Source organism: Nothoprocta perdicaria, unplaced genomic scaffold (assembly GCF_003342845.1).
Source record: "Nothoprocta perdicaria isolate Ctin4 unplaced genomic scaffold, notPer1 scaffold_7, whole genome shotgun sequence".
Classification (NCBI taxonomy): domain Eukaryota; kingdom Metazoa; phylum Chordata; class Aves; order Tinamiformes; family Tinamidae; genus Nothoprocta; species Nothoprocta perdicaria.
In genome coordinates this window covers 2,371,755-2,394,687 of record NW_020455976.1, presented here as the reverse complement: position 1 = coordinate 2,394,687, position 22,933 = coordinate 2,371,755, and the positions used below count along the sequence as shown (strand labels likewise).

Sequence of the window (22,933 nt, the reverse complement as noted above, 5' to 3'; positions counted from 1 at the left end):
TCAGGTCCTGCAAAACCTTGCTCTGTTTGTTACCAGTTGTTTTTTGGATCCCCAGTATTTCTGGCTGTCAAAAATGAACCATGAGCTGTTAGACAGGATTAGTAACGGACCTGAGCAGAAATCGCAGGAGAAAAGCAAAGGTGTTTGCAACAGGGGACATGCAAGAGCACAGCCGCGYACCCCGGCCTCCCCGGGCAGTTAGGCAGCACTTTTCAACTAGTCATTTTGGAGCTGTTCACCCATCAACCATGAAGGCCCAAGCCCCTGCAGGGCTAGTATYAGTCCCCTGGCTCCCACCGCCCCTGAGATCTCAGTAAGATCAGGGTGGAGAAGAACTTGCTGTAACACTGAATTTAACTGGACAGGGACCAGGCTGCACAACCTGAGTAATTCCTTCAGGCCCAAATCTATTAACTTATCCTCTGGAGAAGGACTGTTCCTCCACTAAAATCATTACCTGAGAACTGAATCAATGTTACAAAGCCCGAGACCTCTATAGCACAGGGCATGTCTTAAGGTTTTCCTGCTCATCACATCAAGTCTTCCCTTTTGACTCCTCTGTGTTGAAACTCACTGAACATGTTAAATAGGTCTTCCTCCCTCACGTTTGCACCACCAAATAGGGTGCAAACATATTTAGTCTATTTACTCTTCTCATTTAGTCTTTGCTCGGCAAAATTACCTATATTCAGGCCTTTAATTTTTGCTCTGAAATCTTGTTTTTATTTTTTTTCAGCTCCACTGATAACTGCATGCTTATTCTTTCTTAATTCCATCTGTCTTTGTCAGCATTTCCAGTAAGCAGGTGCCCAGAAGCTAATGCAAGGGACTGTGCACAGTCAGTTCATGAAGTGCATCAGCTTGTTGTACAAAAAATAAAGGACGTGCCAGGCCACCACACCTGCCCCAGGTTCCACACGATGCCCCATAAAGATCCTCATCTCCATAAAGTCACCCATGTGCTTTCATTAACATTAAACACTCATGTAAGCTGAGAAAATGATCTTTTTTTCCCCTAAATGTACAGCATGCCTCAAGGGGTGCTTATATTTAACATGTATCACTGCTTGTTAAGACAAGAGAGGAAAAAGAAACCCACACATCAGTTATGTGCCTTTAACAGAGAAGGAGAACTATTTGGTCTGATGGCAGAAGAATTACAGGAGCCAGAGCACGCAGTTGCCAGCTAGCAGCTTTCTGAAATCACAATCTCTGAACATCTCTAGCAAGGCAATTCTTCGGTTGCACATCAGAATAACTGAAGATGAACATGAGCCACAGTTCAGACACAGAGCTACAGTCACGATTATAGAGCTTTCCCCCCCCCCCCCCCCTTCCTTTCTCTCTCTCATTTAAGGATCAAGATTCAAGGATTACTGCTGAAATAACTCCCCCTCAGGGCTAACATCAACTACTGCTATTTCCCAAGCATAGGTTGGTTGTAACTGGGGTTGTATTATTCCAGCCCCCCTTTTATGCTGCACATCTCCCCTCCAGTTAAGTATCACAATGCCAAATAACAAGCTTATGCTCACGGATACTCTCGCACTGTGGTTAAATGACRAATGGGTAAAGTCTTCAGTAATGGGGGGAGAAAAAAAAGTACTTTCTTCAATAATGAGGGGATTTTTCCAGTAACACATATCTTGTTAATAACTCAGAGAGGAGAAAGAAGGGGAAAAAGAAAAAATAATCCTCACTTAATAACAGGTACTGMTTTCTTTGGTATCCTAAATTCAGAAATTGATTTTTATCACCCAAGACCGTGTGATTTATTAGCAAGTCGGTGCTGTTCATACCACATGCCAGGCCACTTGGCACTCYTGGAAAACTCAAGAGCTAGTTCCAAATTCAGAGGCAGAGCCTCATTTCTACTTACAAACTTGGATGAAATCCCAGCCAAAGAGACAATATAGCAGCAGGCATCAACAGACAATCTTTAAGCAAACTTAAACCAGAGAACTAGCCTTCGGAGAATCTTAGGAAGACTCCTCCTGTGTTGTCACATGAAAGCACAAGCTCCATTCCAGGACTAGGGAAAAGTAAAAGAACAGCTTAATAACAAAACGTCTTTAAACTTAAGTGCAACAAACCACTTTGTTCTCCAGGAGCTTGAGTTTAAGGCTGAAATTTTCATGATTTCAGAATTAAGAGGGACATAGGAAGCCTGTGATATAGCACTGGCTACTAGCAGGTTCCAAAGAAGTTCCCAGACAGCATTATTTTTAAGGCACTCTAGCACAKGGATATTTTCCTAGGAAGCTGCCAAATACAGTGAAGGTCTGCACTTTCCCCTTCCAACACTTTCCTAGAAAGCTGCAAATAACATTACCTTACATAAGTGGCTATTCTAGTTCAATTTTGCTTTAAGAAACTGCTCCCAAAACAAAGAAGAGTGAACTTGAACTCTTGGGGACTTAAAACTACTTAGATAGGCAAGTCATATGGACCTGTAGAAGATCTTTCAGGAAAGGCAAGTTCTTTCTCTAAGGAAAGCCTGGGCTCTCCTGGGTGTTCCTTACTGTACCAGACCACATGGACCATAATCCAAATTGGGGCTTCTAGCTTATTGCTATATAAACACAACTATCACTGTTCATTACTACTTTGAAAACCAGATCCTGTTACTACCTAAATGAATGACAAAGGGTTAGTCTCTATACTTAAAAATATAACAGACAATTCACCTGAGTTGCAGAGCACAGTTACAATTAAAAGGAGAGCTCCCAAGGTCTCCATATTTCTCCATGCATAACTTCCCTTTGGAGCTATTCAGACAACAGCATCAGCATCTACCTGGGAAAGAAAGCGCTAAGGGTCCTTGGATGCAGCCAGAAGACCTGGAGGTCAAGCAAACCTTGTGGGAGGAGACAGCAGGTCCTACCAGGAACAATACATCTGCTGGAGGCAGCTCTGCCACAGGCACTTCCAGCAGCCCCTCCCTGCTTCCAGAGGGGATAAGAAGGGAGAAAAGGTGTGAGGCAGCACTGATATGCAGATGGGAAAGGATGACTCAGCAGCCCACCCCAATTAATCCCAATTAATCYACCCAAAGCCATAAAGCTAGGTTTTAGTGCTATGAGGTAGGTCAGGAGAAGAGTGGGAATGYCCAGTGAGGAAGCTGTTGTTCCCATGTGCTCAGATACAAGTCCTTTCCATTGGCACTCAATGCCTGGCCAAGTTTATCACCTATCTCTGGCTCCTCTCTTTCTTTAAAAACCACACAGTCTGTATTGATGCCTAGGGCTGCAGAGGTCTCTTAACACTAAAAAATGCTATCATGTAGTAAAGGAGAAACAGACTGTTTGGGTACCTGCTTCATTCTTTCCTGGTTGTTAGAAGAAACTATCACCACATTGAATTTGGGCAGGAGGCAGCTCCTTTCTGCACAAAGAGAAGGGCATCACTGCAAAGTGCAAATGCACCAAGCACAGAGGTTCAAGGTTCAGGTAAAGGGTGGGTTTGGGGTGGTTTTTGGTTGTTTTGGGGAGGTGGTAGGGGCAGTTAAGAAGACTTAAAAGAGACCCAAAGCTATGTGCCACAGGCCTGAATGTCACCTGGTGACAACATCTGCAAACCTGACAAATGGCAGAGAGGAACTTTCTGTGCTGTCCCATTTTTCTCTTCAAGCCAGATACTATCATTACATTAGTCAAGCTAGAGCTGAACTGTCAGACCTTCTTTTATTATTATTTACCCAAAGGTTTATAAGCTAACCTTAAGCTATTAAATTCCTGTATCACAGAGTKGCTCTAATACCCAGGAAATGCAGCATGATATGAGCACTGTTATTCCCCAACTCACCTTTCCTTATCGCTTTTATGAAGCTCCTTCTGCACTTACTGCCCAGCAGTAGACCACAGAATTCAAGTTTTATACTGGGGTCACATCCTSCAGGCTTGGGGGGCTGCTGGTTCTCACACCACTTCACAGGAGTTGTCACCTCTGTGCTTTCCTGATCCAGGTCCCATCCTTTTAAACCAATGTACTTTCCCGAACCTGATCAATTCAATGCAGAGTATAAGGGGAAAAAGAAAAAATAAAAGTTTAATTCTGCTAGCAGCCATTTTATTTTCTACCACAGCTCACACACTAGTCCTTTGAGCAGCCTCAGTGAAGAAAGCACTTCAATATTCTTTGCAGGATATAGAGACATGGTCTTAGGAAGCGAGTTCCTTGGCTGAAGCTTGYGGAGACGACACAATCGGCCTCTGTGGGGAGGCTCGGGGTCGATGAAGAGGCCAGTGTACTCTGTCTTGCTGGTATTCCCCAAACTGAACTGGGTAGCCCGGCCTCCGTGCACGCCCAGGCCTCATTTCCGGCATGGGGATGCAGGTGGATGGTGCCCGGATGGAAGCAGTGCAACAAGACCTCCTTGTTGGCTTTATCTGCTGAATTCACAATATACAGTTGGCTCTTGGTTCAGAAAAACACGAGAATCACAGCCCTGGGAAACTGGTCTCAAGGACGTCAAGGGCCAGCCCTGCAGCCCAGTGCAAGCCCCTGTGAGCGTGCTGCTTGCACGGGGCTGTCACTGCAGGAGAAGTCCCCTGATTTTCACAAGAGCTCAGCAACCCAAGCCAGCAAGCTGACGAAATGACAAACCCCGGCCTGAGTTCAAACACGCTTACAGTCTTCAAAACGATCCCTCCGAGGAAGTTTGATTTTTAACAAAGTCGCACAAGAGGGTCCACGCTGGGGTGTGATTTGGCTCCGTCCACTGGTCAGTCCATCCCATCTCATCCCTTGCCTCAGCAGTCATGTCATGGCACTTCAAGGCAGCTCAGGGTGCTGGTCAGTCAAAAACGAAGCTTTCAGGATAGGAGCTGGGCAGAAGAGGAGTTACYTTTTGGCCAAGAGCATCCTCTTGGCTGGATTCTCTCATGTGGTGGTGGCAGAAACAGGGGGACCGTGACAGACCCAGCAGAGCTCAGCTCAACCTGGCCATGAACTCATCTGGAGGCAGAAGCTTGGGTCCAAATGAGAGCTGCAGGAGCCCAGAACAGCCTGCTGTTTCCTGCCACTCTGCTCTGATTGGAATTAGACCATGATAATAACGCAGTGCTACATCTCTCCTTCCTCTGTTCATTGGCACAGCGAGGCACAGGGAGGTGAAATGCCTTGGTATCTGCGTGGGAGAGCTGGGAACGTCAAGCAGAGGGATTTGTCTCCACTAAGTCATGCTGTGACTAGTAGACCATGCTGTCTTCCATTAACAAGTGGATTTCTGCAGTGCTTAATTTATATGCTCCTATAGAGGTTGCTGCAAAGGAGACTGTAGGCATAGAAAATGCCTCACACACAAACCAGTGGGTCTGACCTCCTCAGAAAACCAGATAAACACAGCAAGAAAACTGCCCGAGACTCCACTCTCCTTTCCGTTGAACAGATACTGTTGGTGCTAGCAGCTGAGGCATTGCCGTTAGCCAAACTGATTGCTTAATTTAATTCTTATTTCCAGCCACTGGAGAATTTCTGAAGTTAGATGCTGGTTAATTGAGCCACAGAGCAGCCATTCAGCACCTGCTGCCCCACCAAGTTTAAAAGCTTAGAAAGGAGTGACCTGCACGAAAGCAGCCATACTACAAACTTCATGCTTCCAAAACCATTTCCCATGTTTCCTTGTTTTCCTTTCTGGCACATCACCATCCCCAYGAACACCAAAAAAAAGCATCTGAGCGTGGTGTCTGGTTAAACGGAGGTAGCCCATCACAGCAGCAAAGCAGAAGCCTGCTCCACAATCCAGCAAAACTTTTTAATGCAGATGTGTCATTATTAATTTCATTTACATGTTTCCCGATCCCAAAGGGATAATCCCTGGAAGCAAGCACTGGGCTGGGGAAAGACTCAAAGGCAGATCCTCTTCTGCTGGAAAATCTGCCCTGCTCCACGTGCTGCTTTGCAGTTTGTCTCCCATGAACAGTACTGGCCCGTCCGGACCTAGGAAGAAAGCTTAGAGGCCGTGGCATGAATGGCCCCTCTACAGAGCCTTAGTTTGTTGATTTAGAGCAACCTCATATAGAAAATAGCATAAGCCTAATGATCCACCACAAGAGACTTTGATTTTTTTAAAGGATAATTCACTATATCTGTTCTAGTTAAACAGAAAACTCTGTGTCATAATAAAGCTGTCATGATGTTCTGGAAATATGGTCTCACTGGAGGAACACATTGTAATTTTATATCCAGCTATTTAAGAAGATGAGGCCAAGCCCTGAGTGGCAAACACTTTGATGAAACAACACATGAATTAAACATAATTATCCCAGAAAAACAGTAAAACAGAACTAATCATCAAGGCCTGTGTTGTACTGCGAGCAATGACATTTGCATTGGCACAGGGCATTCCCATCCGGAGAGCTCCAAGTCCTCTAYGAATATCAGTAATTAAATCGCCGGCTGCACAGCCTGAGGGAGAGAAGTTTCACTCCCTCGTTTTCRCAGCCACATGAGGCCGTGGCGGAGGCTGCCAGGACCTACAGGGATCCCAGCTCCGCAGCGGAGCCCCACRTGGGCAGGGTGGTGGGTCCTCTCAGGCCCAGGTCCCAAAGCTCTTCTCTTTCTCCTTGCAGATCCATTCCCCACATCCCAGGCCCAKATTTCCCCAAGGAACCGAATCTATGGAGCCACCATCTTTTCTCAGAGGCCCTCAACCTCCTGGGGTTGCCCAATGGATAAATCTGCTAGCGGGATCAAACTCACTGTGTTGATCCAGGATGTCTCCCAGACCCCTCCCGGGATGTCCCTTCCTCTGCTCCTGCTCTCTTGCCTCTTCCTCCTGATAACTGCTGCTCAGCCTTATTCCTCTCCACCTCCCCTTGCCCTTTGCCCTTTAAGACGACTATCACGCCCTTTTTTTTATGAGGCTTTTCCCAGTGGTAAAGATGCTCCATTTTACAGTGGGATGATTCATAAAATGTGTCTCTCCCCATGAGTTTGACAAACGTTAACTAATGCTGCAAATATCTGATCCATTTTGCAGCTGGAAAAAAAAATAAGAAAGAAATCAGCTGAGGACCCTAGAACAACGTTTACTTCTTAAGACCATCAAGCTTGTCTGCAACACARCCAGGTTATGTTTATTTTCTATAGATCAAGCTCCAAGGCTTAGYAGAGGCATCAACCAAGTCCCATGTTACTACTACAGCTTAGTTGCCCAGTCTACGCATCCCAGGCTATTAATACAGGGCCTAATTGCCTTCCCATCAGCAGAWTTTTTTACCTGATTACAGCAGTGTGAGCTGAACTCTGACTTATGACACATAGTCTCATTAAGAAAGATTCAATGTATTTTCTCTCTGTAAAATGAAGAAGTAATTTTATATGAGCCTACTTGCTATAATGTTATCTCCATAGGGAGTCCTCTCCCTTTGCATGTTTAATCAAGAAAAGACAATACAACTGGGTTTAGAGAGCCTGCTTTTTCCTAGGTTTCCATTCAAGTTGGATCTGAAAACCCTTCTTTATGTCAACAGCAGACAACTGTTTCATATACTTCATCTAACAGGGTTGGTAACTAATCTAAAAATGGCAGATGGGAGCATTAAATATTTATTGGACTGGAGTGTATTGATTTCCGAAATTAACACTTTGCAAATTACTTCTGTGTAAACAGTAATTAAACAGTCAGGCACAGTCCAGTCCAGGTTCTGAGTAAGCCGCAACTCTTTGTGTAAGACATATGTATATATAAAAAATATTACAGTGAGATGAACTAACACTTCTCTACCGACTTCCATCTGCACACGCTGAATTGCTCTGCAATCATGAATTAAAATTAATTAAAACTTTGGAATGACTTTCCACACAGAATTGGATGGCGTGAGCCCTTGTGACTGGCATTCAGGCATCGTGCCAATGAAACTTGCACTGAACAGGAGAATCATCATATAATGCTTTAAAATACCAGCGACTTGACTTGGTGTTCTCAGGGCTACTCACACTGGGATTGAACTGGTGATAAGAGAAGGTCTAAACTGGTGGATGTGCTAGAGGAAAACACAGCAAAAGTACAAGTGAGGCTTAAAGGCTCCATGTTTTCCTGCAATCATAAATAGCAGAAAGCTGCTGTTTGGTGTTTGCCTCTCCAGTGCAAGTGGTAATAAATTGCTCAAGAGATATTGCATTTTTATTTCCCTAACCAGAACATTAATCTCCCTGTTGGGCTATTGTGCTAATAGTACTGCGAGTCACGCAGTCTTCCCTTGAATACACCTTTTTAAAAAGAAAAATTATTTCAGCTTTGCTTTAAAAATAGCTGACTTTTCCCAAACTACTAGTCCTTCTTTCAAACACTGTCCAATATCCTTTTTCCAGTCCTCTTTTCACATTCACTGTCAGGCTCTCATGAAGGTTAGCTCTCCTATTCAATAAAGCAACAGTGAAAGCCTCATTGAAGCTAATGGCTGAAGGTACATTAGTGGATTGGAAGCTCTGAATAGCATCCTGCAGCCCTTAATTCTTCTGCACAGGCTTCTATACACTATATTTCCTTGCTYTGGCTGTTTTTTTTTCCATGTTCTGAGTAAATCACCACTTTTTACTTTCTCCCTTCCCCAAAACACATGCACTTAAAAAAAAAACAACAACAGAAATGAACAAATCCACCTACGCTGGGATGAAGAGCAGGTAAATCAGGCGACAGTGCTTGTAATTGGGCACAGGACCCCTACACACCATGCTCTGCAACATGCAGCCTATCCTGATTTTCCAGGTCGCAGCAGGATTTGCACACACGCACGTGCATTCGCTTTGCTCTCCCCCTGCTCCTCCCCGTGCAAGGTGCACGTGGGCTCTGCATCCCCTCCTAGGAGGCTGCGAGGGTCTCTGCAGAAGATGCAGAGAACAAGGCTGCCGGGGGCCTCTGAGAGCTGCTTCTGCTCTCATGGAGCAGTTAAGAGTCACATAATGAAACAGAGGCTGCTTTGTTTGTTTTTTAATGAGCTCTATTTATATTTGCCTTTAACTATCCTCATTCATTTCCCCTGAATCAAACCTCTGCTGCTGAAGTCTTGTGCATCAGAGTTAATGAAGGGTGGCTATAATCTGATTTACTGCACACTTCCACGCGCCAGCACACTCGCAGGAGGGGCTGCTAATTTACAGCTGCAGTGTTTAAAGCTGAGGATTTGATAGCAAAATTGAGCATAAGTTCTCAGCTGCATCACAGAAAGCTAAAGTAATCCTGTCTGGAGACATTTTTCTTCCAGGTTGCTACAACACCAAGAAGTTAAGGCTGCTGCTAAAGCTAATTTTATGTTTCGCAAACTAGAAGTTGGCAAAAAAGCAGGTGTTTTATTCCCCTTCATCCTCCTTCTGGCTGTTAGGGATGCCTGAGTTTTAAGAGGTTAAAGAAAGAGAAAAAAACACTGTGTGAACCAACCCAAGGAAGGTGAGATCCTCAGGATTTGTCCTTCAATGACTCAGAAGGAGTAAGATAAACCAGGATAGTCTGTGTCCCACCTGCTTATGTAGAAGATGAAAACAAAAAATCAGCTGTACAATTCTCTCTACTCTTCCCCTCCTYAAAAAATGAGAAACCACAGTTTACAACATGGTTTGAAAATAGAAAAGGATTTTTTTCTTCTTGAATAAAGAAATTTAGCCCCTAGCTCCATATTTAAGCATTTAAACCCAACATAGCTTAATTCCTAGAGGAGTAGCTGTGTAATTAAGACAATTTTTGGATGAAAGTGTGATTCGAGAGCCAAACCCTAACTTAATTATATACATTAATATTCTGCTACCAGGATGCCCATCAAAAACATAACTCACACTCTTGCACAGGGAAGATGACTGAAGATACAAAAATAATGGATAGGGGTGTGAGCGGGGCCTGTGTGGATGAGTGCAGGGGGCTGAGCGTGGCCTCCAGCTGAAAAGGCAGTCAATAGAAAGTGGTAAAAAAATGATTTGAGCAAAAAGAGCTTTGCAGAGAGCAATCCGCCACTGGAGGGGAATGCCGAAAGGGAGAGACSTCAGAGTGATGGTCGCCCAGGGCTGCCCGTGCCGCTTGGGGAGGATTTTTGGCTGCAGTCTCGCTCTTCTGCTTGCTTTTCTGCAAGGGAAGGAGCACGTCCGCAGAGCAGGCAGYGAGGCCAGACTGGGCGGTCGGGAATGGGTGCAGAGGGAGGACGCGGGCGTCTCAGGCGCTGGATGGGGACKCAGGATCTCTGCCTATGCAGGGATTTGCTCTGGCAAGGTGTGAAATTCCCAATTCCCACTGTGGGGAAGAGGGGAAAGACAAGGTTTAAGAAAAGGCTGGAGGCCAGAACTGCCTTGCTCGTATTGGAGGTGTTCAGAAGTGCCCAAAAGCCAGAGCGCTCCCGTCGCAGGTGCGCGAGCTCCGAGCCGGGGAGTTTGGCTCCAGGCCTCGCGCGGGCGCCTGCGCTCCCACATGCACTCAGAGCTCCATGTGCGAGCGGGAGGTCTCCTAGGAAAACCCAGGTGCGTCAGGAAGCTGTGTTGGGAACACAAAAGCGGCTGCGCTTTCTGCCAGGTTGGCCCCGGAGCAGCGTCGCACTGAGGTGGCCCTTCTGGCCCGGCCTCCACGGCCGAGCCAGGAACACTGAGAATCCTGAGCACCAGGAGGGTCCCACAGGTCCTTGGGTTCTCCTGTAAGGGCATGAGCTTCCTTAATGGACACCCTGGCTTCCCCTGGGAAGGTAGGGATGGACCTGCTCCCAGTGCACGAACAGACGCTGGATTGTAACACACCTGAAGCACTGGGAGGGCCAAAGGCCCATGTTAATTAGCACTGACATTCAGAGCAGAAGCCCTGAGATAAGAGCGATATGAAGATGGAAGAAAGCCAGGAGGAGGGGAAATGCCTATGATGTTATTTTGCTTGGTGAGTTCTCCTTGAAAAGAGAGGCTGTTGGCCTTTCAATTCAGTGTTTGGATTAGGACAGGGAAAAAAAAGGCAATCCCTGGGACTGTCTTTTGCCAGGTGTCTGAATTGCAGGATGCTGAAGTGACGGGGGACCGCTGGACCGGGCAGTCCCTGTCACTGTCCRTCCATGTGGACCTGAACATCACATCCAGGCACTGCTTGGCTGCAAGAGTCTGGCCTAGCCTGAGCTCAGAGGACTTCTGAAAGACACACACAAGTCCAACTGCCTCTGCCCACCAAAGCCGCCCCAAGCTTTTGATAAAACCAACCTGCTCTTACAAACTTTCATCCCAAACCAGAATAAAGGTCTATGGATGCCCCTGGGAACTTGGCTCCTTCCATCACTGTTTCACATGTCCARCTGACACCAGGAATTCAGGCTCCATGGATGAGATCCACAGGCCTAACCCAGAGGGATCAAAATAAAGATCAGTTTAAAGGAAAAGCAGAGATAATTCTTTTGTTTGCTTTCTGATTTCTGAGCCTTTAGGTCATATTCTTTTTATACTTTTTAGCTTTTCTCGGTGACAGAGAAGMGTACAAAACAGAGGAGTTTTTAAACCATAGCCAGTATGTTTGTCTAACCCCTTCAATCCAAAAACAGAGCCTTTTGGAAGAAATCAGTTATTGTAGGTGCTGAGAAAGCTGCCTCCATTCATGACACTCTATATGACAGTGCCAACAACGGAAATAACTGCCCTGTCCTGAGCATTAAACAGCTCCATTTCCCACTTTCACCCCCACCATGCCACTACCTCCAGGAAAAGAGTCTTCAGAGTTCTGCAAATAAGCCCAAATTTGGAGGGCAAAGATGCAGAGCAGGAGAAATGTCTTGGCAGGGAAGGGCAGAGCTGGCGCTTGACGGCACCTCCAGTCCTTGGGGCAAAGGAGGTGGGACGGCACTTGCACTACGGGGCTCTGGGCTCTCCTTCCCTCTCCCAGTCRTTACGTGCAGAGCTCACGGAGACCGGGAATGCTGATATGAGGAGGGCAGGAGGGCTGCCTGGCCGGGAGCAGAGGGAGGACAGTTGTGCAGGCTCCAACATGCAGATCCGTGAGCAGGGACATGTCCTCCATTCACTTACGTGACCCCAGACGAAAAACCCCATCCCAACATGTGCTCTTTTCCACAACATGCAGGACACTAACGAGAGTGACGGTCCTCAAGGTATCTTTTCTCCCTCCTTTCACCATCCTGATCAACCCTGATGTGTGGGGCTATAAAAAGACATCGTGCAAGAGCCTGTCTCTCATCCCGATCTGCTTCCATGTTTGTAACCATMGCTTATCTAATGACACTTAGGAAGTGTTTCCAAGGAGACTGTTTGCATCCTGCATGGGGTTGCCAAAGCAACACTGCTAAATTGGATGCAGAGCTCTTAGCCTTTACGGACCGTATTTGCATTGCCATGGAAATGAAATAGTCACAGCCGCAAACGATATTTGGGTCATTCACTCATCTATAAACACCTGAAAATAACCCAACAGCAGCAGCTATGGATATCCCCCCGAAAACGAGCCTATCCCAAACCCATGTCTTGTACATTTTCCAGTTTGCCCGTCAACRTGACCTACAGACAAAGCAAGGCTGCTTTTCTTTTATACAATAACCTTCCTATACAGGATATGCTTTCCCTATGCATTTATCTTTTATTTGAATACTTCAGGGCACTTTAACTGGCATAAATAGTTACAGCATCRTATTATTTTGTGGGGCACAGCAGGTAATTTATAAGTAGCAGTTACTAATGCCAATTTTGAGCTCTGAGGCACTGCAAGTGAGGTACCTGGCCTAAGCTTATGGATCAACAGTTCAGCCTCATCCTGACTCTTTGTTTGGCTGCAAGCAATCACCATTCAAGGGTTTCAGGACGGCCCACGGAAATTTTAAAAGGCTAAATTATGTCTAATAAGGATAAAAGACTGATTAAGTAGGTGATGAGAAAACAGAATAAAAAAGTAGAGCTATAAATGAGCTATATACAAAAACAAATGTCAGAGGCTATGTAAGGTGAAGTTAGAGAATAAATTAAACAAGAAACACAACAGACTACTGGTAGGAGGAAGAGAGAGCAAACTGAACCAAGRGCTGCACTTGCGATGGTTTCTTAGGCACGTAACAGCTTTTCTAGGGGGTTTGGCTACTTATCAATATGCTAAAAGATATATTTAAAATTAAAACACCCCATCCATCATGTTAATGGGCAAATATGCATAACTTTACAGGAAAAAAATGGAATTATATAACAATAAATTATATGCAATTGTACATGTAGAGTAAATATATCTAATTGTAAAAGACGTAAGCAGACATTATTTTGCTTGCAAAGTGTCCCTTCTCCTCGAGCATTCCCAGAGCCATGTTGCCATACGCTGGGGGCAATGGAGCAACTCCTCTTTATAATTACTGGCCTCTCTAGTCTAGAGCTGTGGCTCTGCATTTGGCTGGATCCTTAAAGACACCAATGAATGTCCCAAGCAAAGACATTAAGCTCTTTGAACTCGGCTCAAGTATTTTGGTGTAAATCTACAGAAATGTGTTATTCTCACAGCCTTCTACTCTGATGGTCTGAGGACTTTGGACAACCACTTAGAATAATAAAACAGCATCCAATACGTAGCTGAAACTCTCCACCACTACATAACTATTTAATGTGTTTATTCCAAAAATGACTCCTCCTTTTAACCCTTTCTAATTTAACAAATCAACTCATGCAAAGACTTAGCTACTTGATACCCATTACTGAATTCAAACAGCTGCCACAATCCGAACAAAGATGCCCTGCTYTGCTGCTCCAGTGTATGACACACAGGGAGCCTCTCAGCAATAAAACCTGACTTAGTTGAGCTGCACTATGAAAAAAAAATGTACTTCCAGGAGCAAAGGTGGTGGAATCAGTGCCTTCCCGAGGATGGTGAGGGTGCCATGCAGGATGAGAGGATGCAGAACTGCTGTGTGGAAGGGATGAACTTCCTGCTGCCAAGTTGTGCAAAAAAATAAATAAATCATTTTACCTCCCTAGACATCAGTCTATTTTAGGACGAGGGGATGGYACAAGCTCTCCTCTCTGCCTCTTGGCAACAGCTGCCCTAAGACACAATTCCTCAGGCTTTATCATTTTCCAAGGTCCTCCACCAAAAGGTTTGCCAGAGACCCAGAAGATTTCAGCACCTGACCACTTTCTAAGGTCTTTCTGGTGGTTTGGGGTCAGGTCCTAAGTCTGTAKGGACAGAGACGTACTACGTTATGTATCATGGCTAATCATCGGGCAACTGGTCCTCTCTGCAGGACAGCGTTGAAAGCACCTCATTAAAAGAGCCATCGCGCTCCACACCTGACACAACATGGAGCATGAAGAAAGCTCTCACCTCACCCTGGAAAGCGCTGCTAGACTGTGAATTATCGTGACTTCCCTCGTCGCAGTTCCCACATGGCCTTATCTAAACCGTGTCATAAATCTTCAGGGTTTTATCTGAACTCTCCTCCTCCTAGTGACATCCTGTACTTCTGAATAACGTTGTCTCCATATGAATCGCAAGAGGCACTGCAATAATGCTCCCGTGGAAGCAAGGGAAGCAGTGGGAAAATAGCTAAAAGCTACCCTGAACTGCTTCCTTCCTCRTAATCTTCTGTCATCTTCTGAGTTRGGAGATTAGATAACAGGACTATTTATAGTAGCATTGAGGGGTGTGTATCACGAAACCTTTGTTGTAAGACCACAGCAAGTAAGAAATTTTTATTTTGCCTGACACTTCCCTGTGTCACAACTTCGCTTGAAGCTTTAAAAAAAAAAAAATGCATGGGGTTATTCATAATGGATGTGATATTAAGATTTCCAATTGGGAGTTTACCCTCAGTCTCTCTTCCCACTCATCCTTTGGCAATTTTTCCTCCTGGGCCTCAGGTTGGATTGACAGCTGGAGAGTGGCATTAGCTGCTCTGCCACCAGGTACACAGAGCATGGACAAGCCCTAGGAGAGCTTGTTCCATCCACTGCTGCCCTTCCCACCTCCAGGATCACCTCTTTTCCAGCTGGAACCTCCAGCTGATTTTCAATCTTTCTGGCAATTCATGCCAACATTGGCTGAGAACAAGTGTCTAAAGGGAGCACACCCAACACCAGGTTGTCTATGGAGGCCATTAGGTAGGATGGATTTCAGCCGGAGGAATAAGGCTCCTGGCAGTCAGGATTTATCACTTGGCATCTCAGCCCTGAACCTGCAAGAAGTCTTCAAAAAAAGGTATTCACCTAATTAAATAGGGAGSTTTTTTTACACCCCAATGAGTAAATTTTATCCCTGAAAAGTGTGGAGTTGTTAAAGGGATCAACTGCTAACGCACGTACATTAAATGATACGCAGAAAGTTGAGGAAGAGGCATGTAGAAATCCAGCACTGTATGTCAGAGGTTAACCAGGCCCTTTATAATGCGCTCACTGCATTTTTATAGACAAATCATCTCAGCTCCTCTTCTCATGTTTCCATATTGCAATGCTGCAACATAATAGATTAGTGAGACACAAATCTCTTTTCCTTTCTCTGTCACATCTGTTCAAATGACTCATTCAGATTCTGCTGGCAACTTTTAAAGTTATTTGTATCCTGCTTTCTAAAACTCTGTAATATTTCTATATGAAACCACCTCATCCCTTCCTACTAAGTAAATAACTCGCTAAAGTGTAAAAACCAAGTATGCATCACGGACCCAAATGAACCTACACAATAGATATAAAAACTGCAATGGCACTAGCTGCTCAAATAAATCCAGATTAGTATCAATAGAATTAAATGCAAAATTAAACAGATATGATTGAGGGAGATTTGAACTGACCTTCTGACAAAGAGCTGGAACCTGGATTTCAGCTAAGCTCAGGAGCTACAGCTGCTCGGCTTACCTGGCAAAAGCCTTTCCCGTAGCAAGTTAAGACTCTGAAGCTAATCTRCATTAGATGGTGTTGATGAGCAGCAGAGCACAAAACACAGGCACGTCTCCATCCAAGTAGCAGTTAAAGGGAAATCAAGCAGAGCTTATGCCTAACAGAGGATAAAAGATGATCAGTGGGGTTTTAAAATGGTATGTTGACATATGGGAAGTCAATGTAAATTAGAATGAATCAAGCACAACACGATTACGTGGCCTTGGAGCAGGGCAGGGGCAAGGGAGCTGCAGCTTCCAAGGACACCAGGGCTGGAAGATGTTCCCAACAAGTAAGCTGGGAAAAGGGGGATTGAATTCCCAGCATCCTGCATCCTGCTGCCATTCCCGCTTTGCTGCTCCGCTGCTCCGTGTGGGAAGGGATCCTCTTCGCGATCCCCTCCCCGCGTGCAAGCCCCTCAGAGCAGCCCAATCCCAGTGCCAAGGACTGACCTTCAYGCTCCCACTCAGGTCCCTACGGAAGAAGCCAGTACCCCAGAAGGGCCCTGGTTACTTCCAGTGGGACAGAGGAGTCCACATCTCCGGCTCTGCTCAGCATCCCAAGCACCGGCTCCTTCTCTGCTGTGCCCATAAGATCAGACCTCTTCTCAAAGGGTAACCCTAAAGCAGGTGCAACATATTGGAAAATTCTGGCCCTGCTATACATCAATCTATTTGCCTTTTAGCAGATTCATTGACCACACGCAGCACTGTCAAGGACTATAAATACACCTTGCAGTTGAAATTCTTTTTACTTGCTTGACAAAACACTACAAAATTCAGTGAATGCAAGAGATCCCTCTTAAAAGCACTGAGATTCCCTGTTTACCAAAATCAATACCACCACTAAAAATAAAAACGCCATCTCAGGAAAGGTGTGACTGCTCCTGAGAAGATGTTTACGTTGCTGCCACCTTTCCCGCCCTTTTGGAAAAGGTATCTCTAGCACCTTCTGAATCTCCTCCAAGAAAAGTGTGTGGAAATGCTCGAAACCTGCCACTCCCGGCCCACCTGCCACTACCATCCACCCAGATTTTGTATGAAAACCAACAGAACGTTTTCTTTGACCCAACATAACAAGTTTCTTAGCATACCTCCAAAAGGAGAAACATTCCCACTAGGTCAGAGGAATTCTTCATCAACTTTATCCCTCCTCAGCTGTTCACACCATTGCTTCCCAGAATATTCCCTTCGCCTGCCTAGGAAGATGCTCGGCAGTGGTTTCTGTAGCCTCACGTGAAGTTTTCATCGTCATGATATATTGCACCCAGTCACCCTCCATGGCACMAGCAAAGGGAGCCCAAAAGCAAAGTGCAAACAAGTCAGCAGACCAAGTCAAAGACAGACCAGTGCAGGATTATATATAATATATAATATATATATATATATATACATATACATAGCCCTGTATCTAATCCACCAGCTTGGTTCACCAGCTGTATTTGTTTGCATCAAGTAGTTACAGAGCTCCCAGCCACTGCTCTGCTGAAAGGACTGAAATGCTATTGGAAAATAACCTGGCAGCTGCCAGTCTTCCCAAGTCCCGATGCTGGACATAGCATGTGCTCTGGATATACCAGGAAAATGGTGAGATCATCTCCGAAAAGCAGGCAAAAGGGAATCCCTGCACATGTCCACACACATATGTGTAAGCAAACACATGAAGGAAGGTCTGGAAGCGTCCACATTAGCAGCATGAAACCACAAATATTGAATATGAAGGAGTAAACAGAGGGACGAGATGTTGCAAGCAATGCTAGTACCCTCAAAATTTATTTTAAGAGTTTATTACAAGTTTTTTAAAAAAATGTTTACGCTTTGTGCATTGCACATCTTTTAACGAAAGAAAACGTGCATGGTGTTTTATCTCCGAGGCTGATCAAGAGCTATTCAGATGCACATTTCATATTTTCTATTTTCATAGAAATAGAAATTTTCATAGAAATATTCTRTTTTCATAGAATAGCCCCGAGGTTTAACCTGACAGTTTTCTGAGAACGGAGAATCCTTTCCTACACTTCAGTAAAGAGTTGAGCTAAGGTACACCAGCAGAATATTACATAAATATAGCATCACCATGACATGCTCTGCCCTACATCCTATTCAACTTCAGTAACTAGAAGGCTAAATAATGAGCAATATGCACATGCAGGTAAAACTGCAATCTTAGGTTGAACGCTCGCTCGGCTTCATGTGTACGCACTATAGTCGCAGCAGACATTTTAACCATTGCCAGATTCTAATTTTCACTTAAAATTCAGCTCTTGCACTCCAAACCACTCCGGGATTTGCCAGCGTGCAGCCCAGAACCGAGCACGTGCACAGAGCTGTGATTAAAGTTAAGAGCTGCCTTGGGATTTGCCAGCGCACAGAGCCGAGCACAGCACCGTGCTGCAGCTCACGTCCATCTCAGATCAACCACGGCTGCAGAGAGACCATCCTGGAGCAGATGTGTTGCCAGCCCCAYTCCTCGGAACAGGTCACGCACAGGTTGCTTAGACATCCTAAATTTTCAAGGCAGACTAAGGCAGAGCACATGGATTTCCAGCTACTGCTGCCTGGTAGCCAGCCGGATAGTTATGCACCTGAAGCAAAACAACGTGTTCTGGTGCACTTGCCACGGGCAACAATTTCAGCCCTGCAGAAGTAGCCGCTTCCCGCAATCCCAGCAGCAGCAGGCAAGAAAAACAGCTACCGAGCCTGAAATCTGCCAAGCCTCTGTATTGAAAACCTCCCCAGGTACAGGGATACCCAAACRAAGCAAAGGAAGCCAAATGAAGCAAGGCCCCTGCGGCCCTTGTCACTCAGAGTTAGACAAGGAAAACTGCCTCCTCTCACTCCACTCTCTCCACTCCTCTTTTGGTTCTTGGTGGTTTTCAAGAGCAGCCTTTTTTGCCGTGTGAAAATACCCTGAATCACCTGTTGACAAAGCAGCACCAGATTTCCTGGGCTATTTCTGACAAACTGCACCAATACCTGCTGCCTCAMCAGGCTTCAGGGCCTCACAAAAAGCAATATGGGAAATGCGAAATAAGCCTAGTAAATTACTGTGTTTGGAGCACTGGGCAATTACAGGTAGTTAAGTGCAATAAATCAAAGTTCAGCAGCTTGAGAAAAAAAAAAAAATCTAGTGCAAGAGAGGAGACCATATAAACCTGAAGCAAAAGAAAAGCTTCCACCTGCACCCCAGACACACTGGTCAGAGGAAGCACCAGCCAGGAGAGAACGAAAGCAGAAGGCCGGGAAGCAGGAGGCAGCCTTCAAAGCCATAAGGATGGAGGCCAGAGGCTGCGAGAACCTCTGCAAAGCCGGGACAAGGTGACATGAGACTTCAAGCAGTTATGACAGCCAAAGGAGCTGAAGATACTTGTTTTTCCTGTGAGATGGCAGGGATCAGCAAGGGAGGCAGCACCGCTACAACACCCCTGTGCAGGGGTACTTGCACCCCCACTTCTAATCCCAACTTCATCAGCCCCTTATGTCCCTTTTCTCCYCGCACAGTGTTATCCAGCAAGTACACAAAATGGAGCTGGCAACAGGAATCTTTTTCCTGTCAACAGCCTACAATTACTGAAATGCCTATATCAGCCAGATGAGCATTTCTGCATTCATTTCAGATACTCATAAAATACTACTGGAAGGGAAAGAAAAAAAAAAAAAAAAGAGAAATCTGACCTGTTTGTATGGGACATATAATGCCTGGAATAGCAACTGCTGAAATGCAGGTAAAGACTCTATCACTGTGTATTTCCTCATGTGCAAGGAAAAGCAGCACAGCTGCTGCTCCCGTGGTAATTTGCTTCCCAGCAAGTTGCATTTTTGGGAGGCTTGGTGCCAGGAGGGCAGAGTTAGGGCCTTCAGCGAATGATTGCTGGCTCTGACAGGAGGCTTCCTAAGCATAGAAAGGAACAGAGAAGTGTTCTGCCAAGGTCCTTCCAGCCTGTTTCACATGGTACTTTGGAGCCCGGACTCGTCCCATAGAAAACACCCACCCACATGAGTAAGGGTTATCTGTATAAAACAGCAGTAAATATCACATAACCTTTAGGCACAGACCATGCCAGCACATGACTCAGATGTTGATGGGAGTCTCCAGATGCTCACTGTAGTATCAATAATAAAGGAATAACCCGTCAGTAATCAGCCACTGCTGAAAAGTGGATCCCCAAGCCATTTCGGGGGGCTCTGTCATGCAGCACGCTTCATGCACTCCTTTGCATAAATATCACAGACCTGTGAGAACACTCACAAGAGGAAATCTTGCTAGTGGCTACCCACTATCTTCCAAAGCAAGAGGGTGTGCAGGGGAGATCAGAAAAATGGACCTGGAGGCTGGAAGAAAGGATTTAACACAGGAGACAGTAATACCTCTTAGCTTCATAGTGCCCCATCGATCTGCTGTCCAGAAGTGGCTAAGTCTCCTTGCAGCTCAGGACACAAAGACCAGTGAGGATGAAGAGCCACTTGCTTGGAGAGCCCAGGAAATGGCATCCAGGTCCCATGCCCTCCCCTCTGACCCAAGGACTAGCAAAAACTGGACCAGCAAATCCGGGAACTAAGCGCAGCCTTAAGAGTGTCCAAATCACAGCAGTTACATACGGCTATAAGGGCTGGGCAAGAGCTAAGGCAAAAATGCTACAGGTACAAAAACTTGAAAGCTGCTAATTAGATGAGGAAGATAACTGAAGGAGCTATGTCAGAACTAAAAAGGAGAATTAAGAGGGGAAATTGCATAAACTGTCTCAAAAGAACCATAGGACAGTGGGACGGGCTGCATGGGGGATATTCCCCTTAGGAACACTGGCAGCCCTTGGACTGGAACAGCTCAGGCCAGGCTGCCCCCGCACTCATAATTAAACAGTACACGGAGACACTGGTGGAGACACAACGAACGGACTGGTTTGCCTTTTCATCTCAAAATCCRAGAGATTAGCTCTGGCTGGAGCTTTTCCACTCATTTCCACTTCCATCAGGATTGTGTCCATACCTACCTTGTGTGACAGCTACCATAAACCATGTTCACAGCAGCTGCCTCCTGGAGCTCRTCATAAGCAGGTTGCTACCAACATTTGCAGCCTTTTGCTTGGCATTAAGGAAGGACAAGATGGATTACCCTTCATCATTCGATGGAAAAAGCCACATCTGGGCTATGGGGCATGAAAAACTCACAGGAGCTGAAAATAATCTCACCTCCACCTTCTCCTCGTGATATTGCCAAATTGTGGTTTCTAGTGAACAGCAGCATAAAGTCCTAMTGCAAATAAGGTTTTAAAGGGCTGTCCTACTCAGGGAAGCACCTCTGAGATCAACCAGGGGGTCTAGATTTACTGCACCAAGCAGCTTCCAAAAAGACCTGCCTTGTTCAGATAMCCTGCTTTATAAATTGAGAATTCGGGTGGACACTTTTCTTCTCATGCATGACCACCAGAAGCGAGCAAATTTTCTGCCACTTTTGTATTCTTATGCCTTCAATGTCACTAAAGCATCTCAGGGTTTTCAGAAGATCTGCTTTAATAAAGATGATGGGACAACTGGTGTGTTGCTCTGAGCATGATCCAGCAGAAGCTCTGCTGGTTTTTGCAGGATTAGTAGGAATAGAAAGGAGTTGGAGCTTACAGTGTCACTGCATGTAGGAAGCAGATTTTCTACATATGGAGATTTCTTATGGAGCAGAGATGTAAAGGTTCAGAGACGGACTTTAGAGTCCCTAGACAACTATGGAAAACTTAATGCCCTCATGGCTTCAGCAAGAATAAGCCGAAATTATCCCTGGCACTGGCTTAGGAGGAGGTCATCTGCAGGAGGACAGTGCCAGATGGTGGCCGAAGGCTCCCAGTGATCACAGAGCAACCAGCTCTTTTCGTCCCTAACACCGAGCCAGGGACGAAGYGAAGAAGAGCAGGGGACCTTCAATTAAAATACACTTTACAAAATGCTAAATGGCAGATATGCAGCAAAACTGTGTGACATTCATACTTTTGATGCTATGCCTCCGGACCATTTTACAGGAACCTGTCAGATCTGATCAGACTTGTTTATTCTGCATTTAAATGGAGGACCGGAGGCAGTCCGGTTCAAAACAGACAGAAAAGGCACATATTGTCCCTGGCAGTTGCTTGGTTTTTACAACATAGACAGCGCCTCATTAACTCTTTACTCCAAATTGAGATGATTTTGGGGTTGTGCTACGTTGCAGCATGAGAGCAATTCTGCCTCTGCACGGGCAGCAGGCTCATGCAAAGGGAAACTAAAGACAGCAAGAAACAAAAGCATTGTAAAAAAAAAAAAAAAAAAGGCAAAAAGCAGGTGATTCATACAGGGCATCTTGGAAACCTCGGGTACGTCGGTGATAACGGATTAAGCGGCAGGTCGCTGCTGGCTCCACAGCCTGTAAATCCTTATCGGCTGCGGGCGGCTCCAGCTGCCAGCGGGGTCCCCGCCGCTAAACCCGCCCCGGCGGTGCAGCCCGCGCGCCGCGCACGGGGCTCCGCGCCCGCGCGTGGCGGGGGCTCCACGCGGCCCCTGCCCCGCGTCCCGCCACGGGCTGCCCCGCGCTGCGCGCCCCTTCCACCCGCACCAGGCGCGGGGGGAATGGCGCAAACGCGGGGAACGCGGCACCGCGCGGGCTGCGCTCCCCGCGCGGAGCCGGGGGGCAGCGCGGGGGACGTGGGCTCCCTGCTAGGGCACGTGGGCGCCGCTGCGGCTCCTCCGGCTCCGCGGCGCCGGGGGAAGCGGCAACAAGTCCGGCTCGCTCGGCACGGGGACGGAGCCGGGCGCGACGGGTCGCTCGGTGCCTGCGGCCGCTCGGGGAACGGCGCGTGGGGCGACCTGGTTCCCTGGGGGGCGACCGGGTGTTCCCCGCGACGCGCCGGGCACAGACCGTCCGCGAGCCGCTGCGAACGCGTCCCCGCAACATCCCCCCGCGCGGGTGCCCAACCCGCGTGGGCTGCCCGTGAGGTGGCCGTGCCCGTGCGGCGCCGGCCGCGCGTGGGTACCGGCGCTCCGTACCTTTGAGGTGGTGGTGGCGGGCGCGGTGCAGGCGGCCCTGGCCGCCGCGGGGCAGCGCGGGGATGCTCGAGAAGCTGCTCCCCATGGCGGCATCCGAGCCGAGCTGAGCCGGGCCGAAC

At 46.6% G+C, this 22,933-nt stretch overlaps 1 protein-coding gene across 1 annotated transcript in view; it reads right to left on the bottom strand.

Annotated features, from left to right (window-relative positions):
* Window positions 1-22,920, bottom strand: part of NEURL1 (neuralized E3 ubiquitin protein ligase 1) — a 132,548-nt gene extending 109,628 nt beyond the window's left edge. The window contains exon 1 of the mRNA XM_026050739.1: window positions 22,815-22,920. Coding sequence (XP_025906524.1) covers window positions 22,815-22,899 — 85 coding nt within the window. The 5' untranslated portion in view covers window positions 22,900-22,920. The remainder of the gene's footprint in view (window positions 1-22,814) is intronic.
* Between the last annotated feature and the right edge of the window lie 13 nt (window positions 22,921-22,933).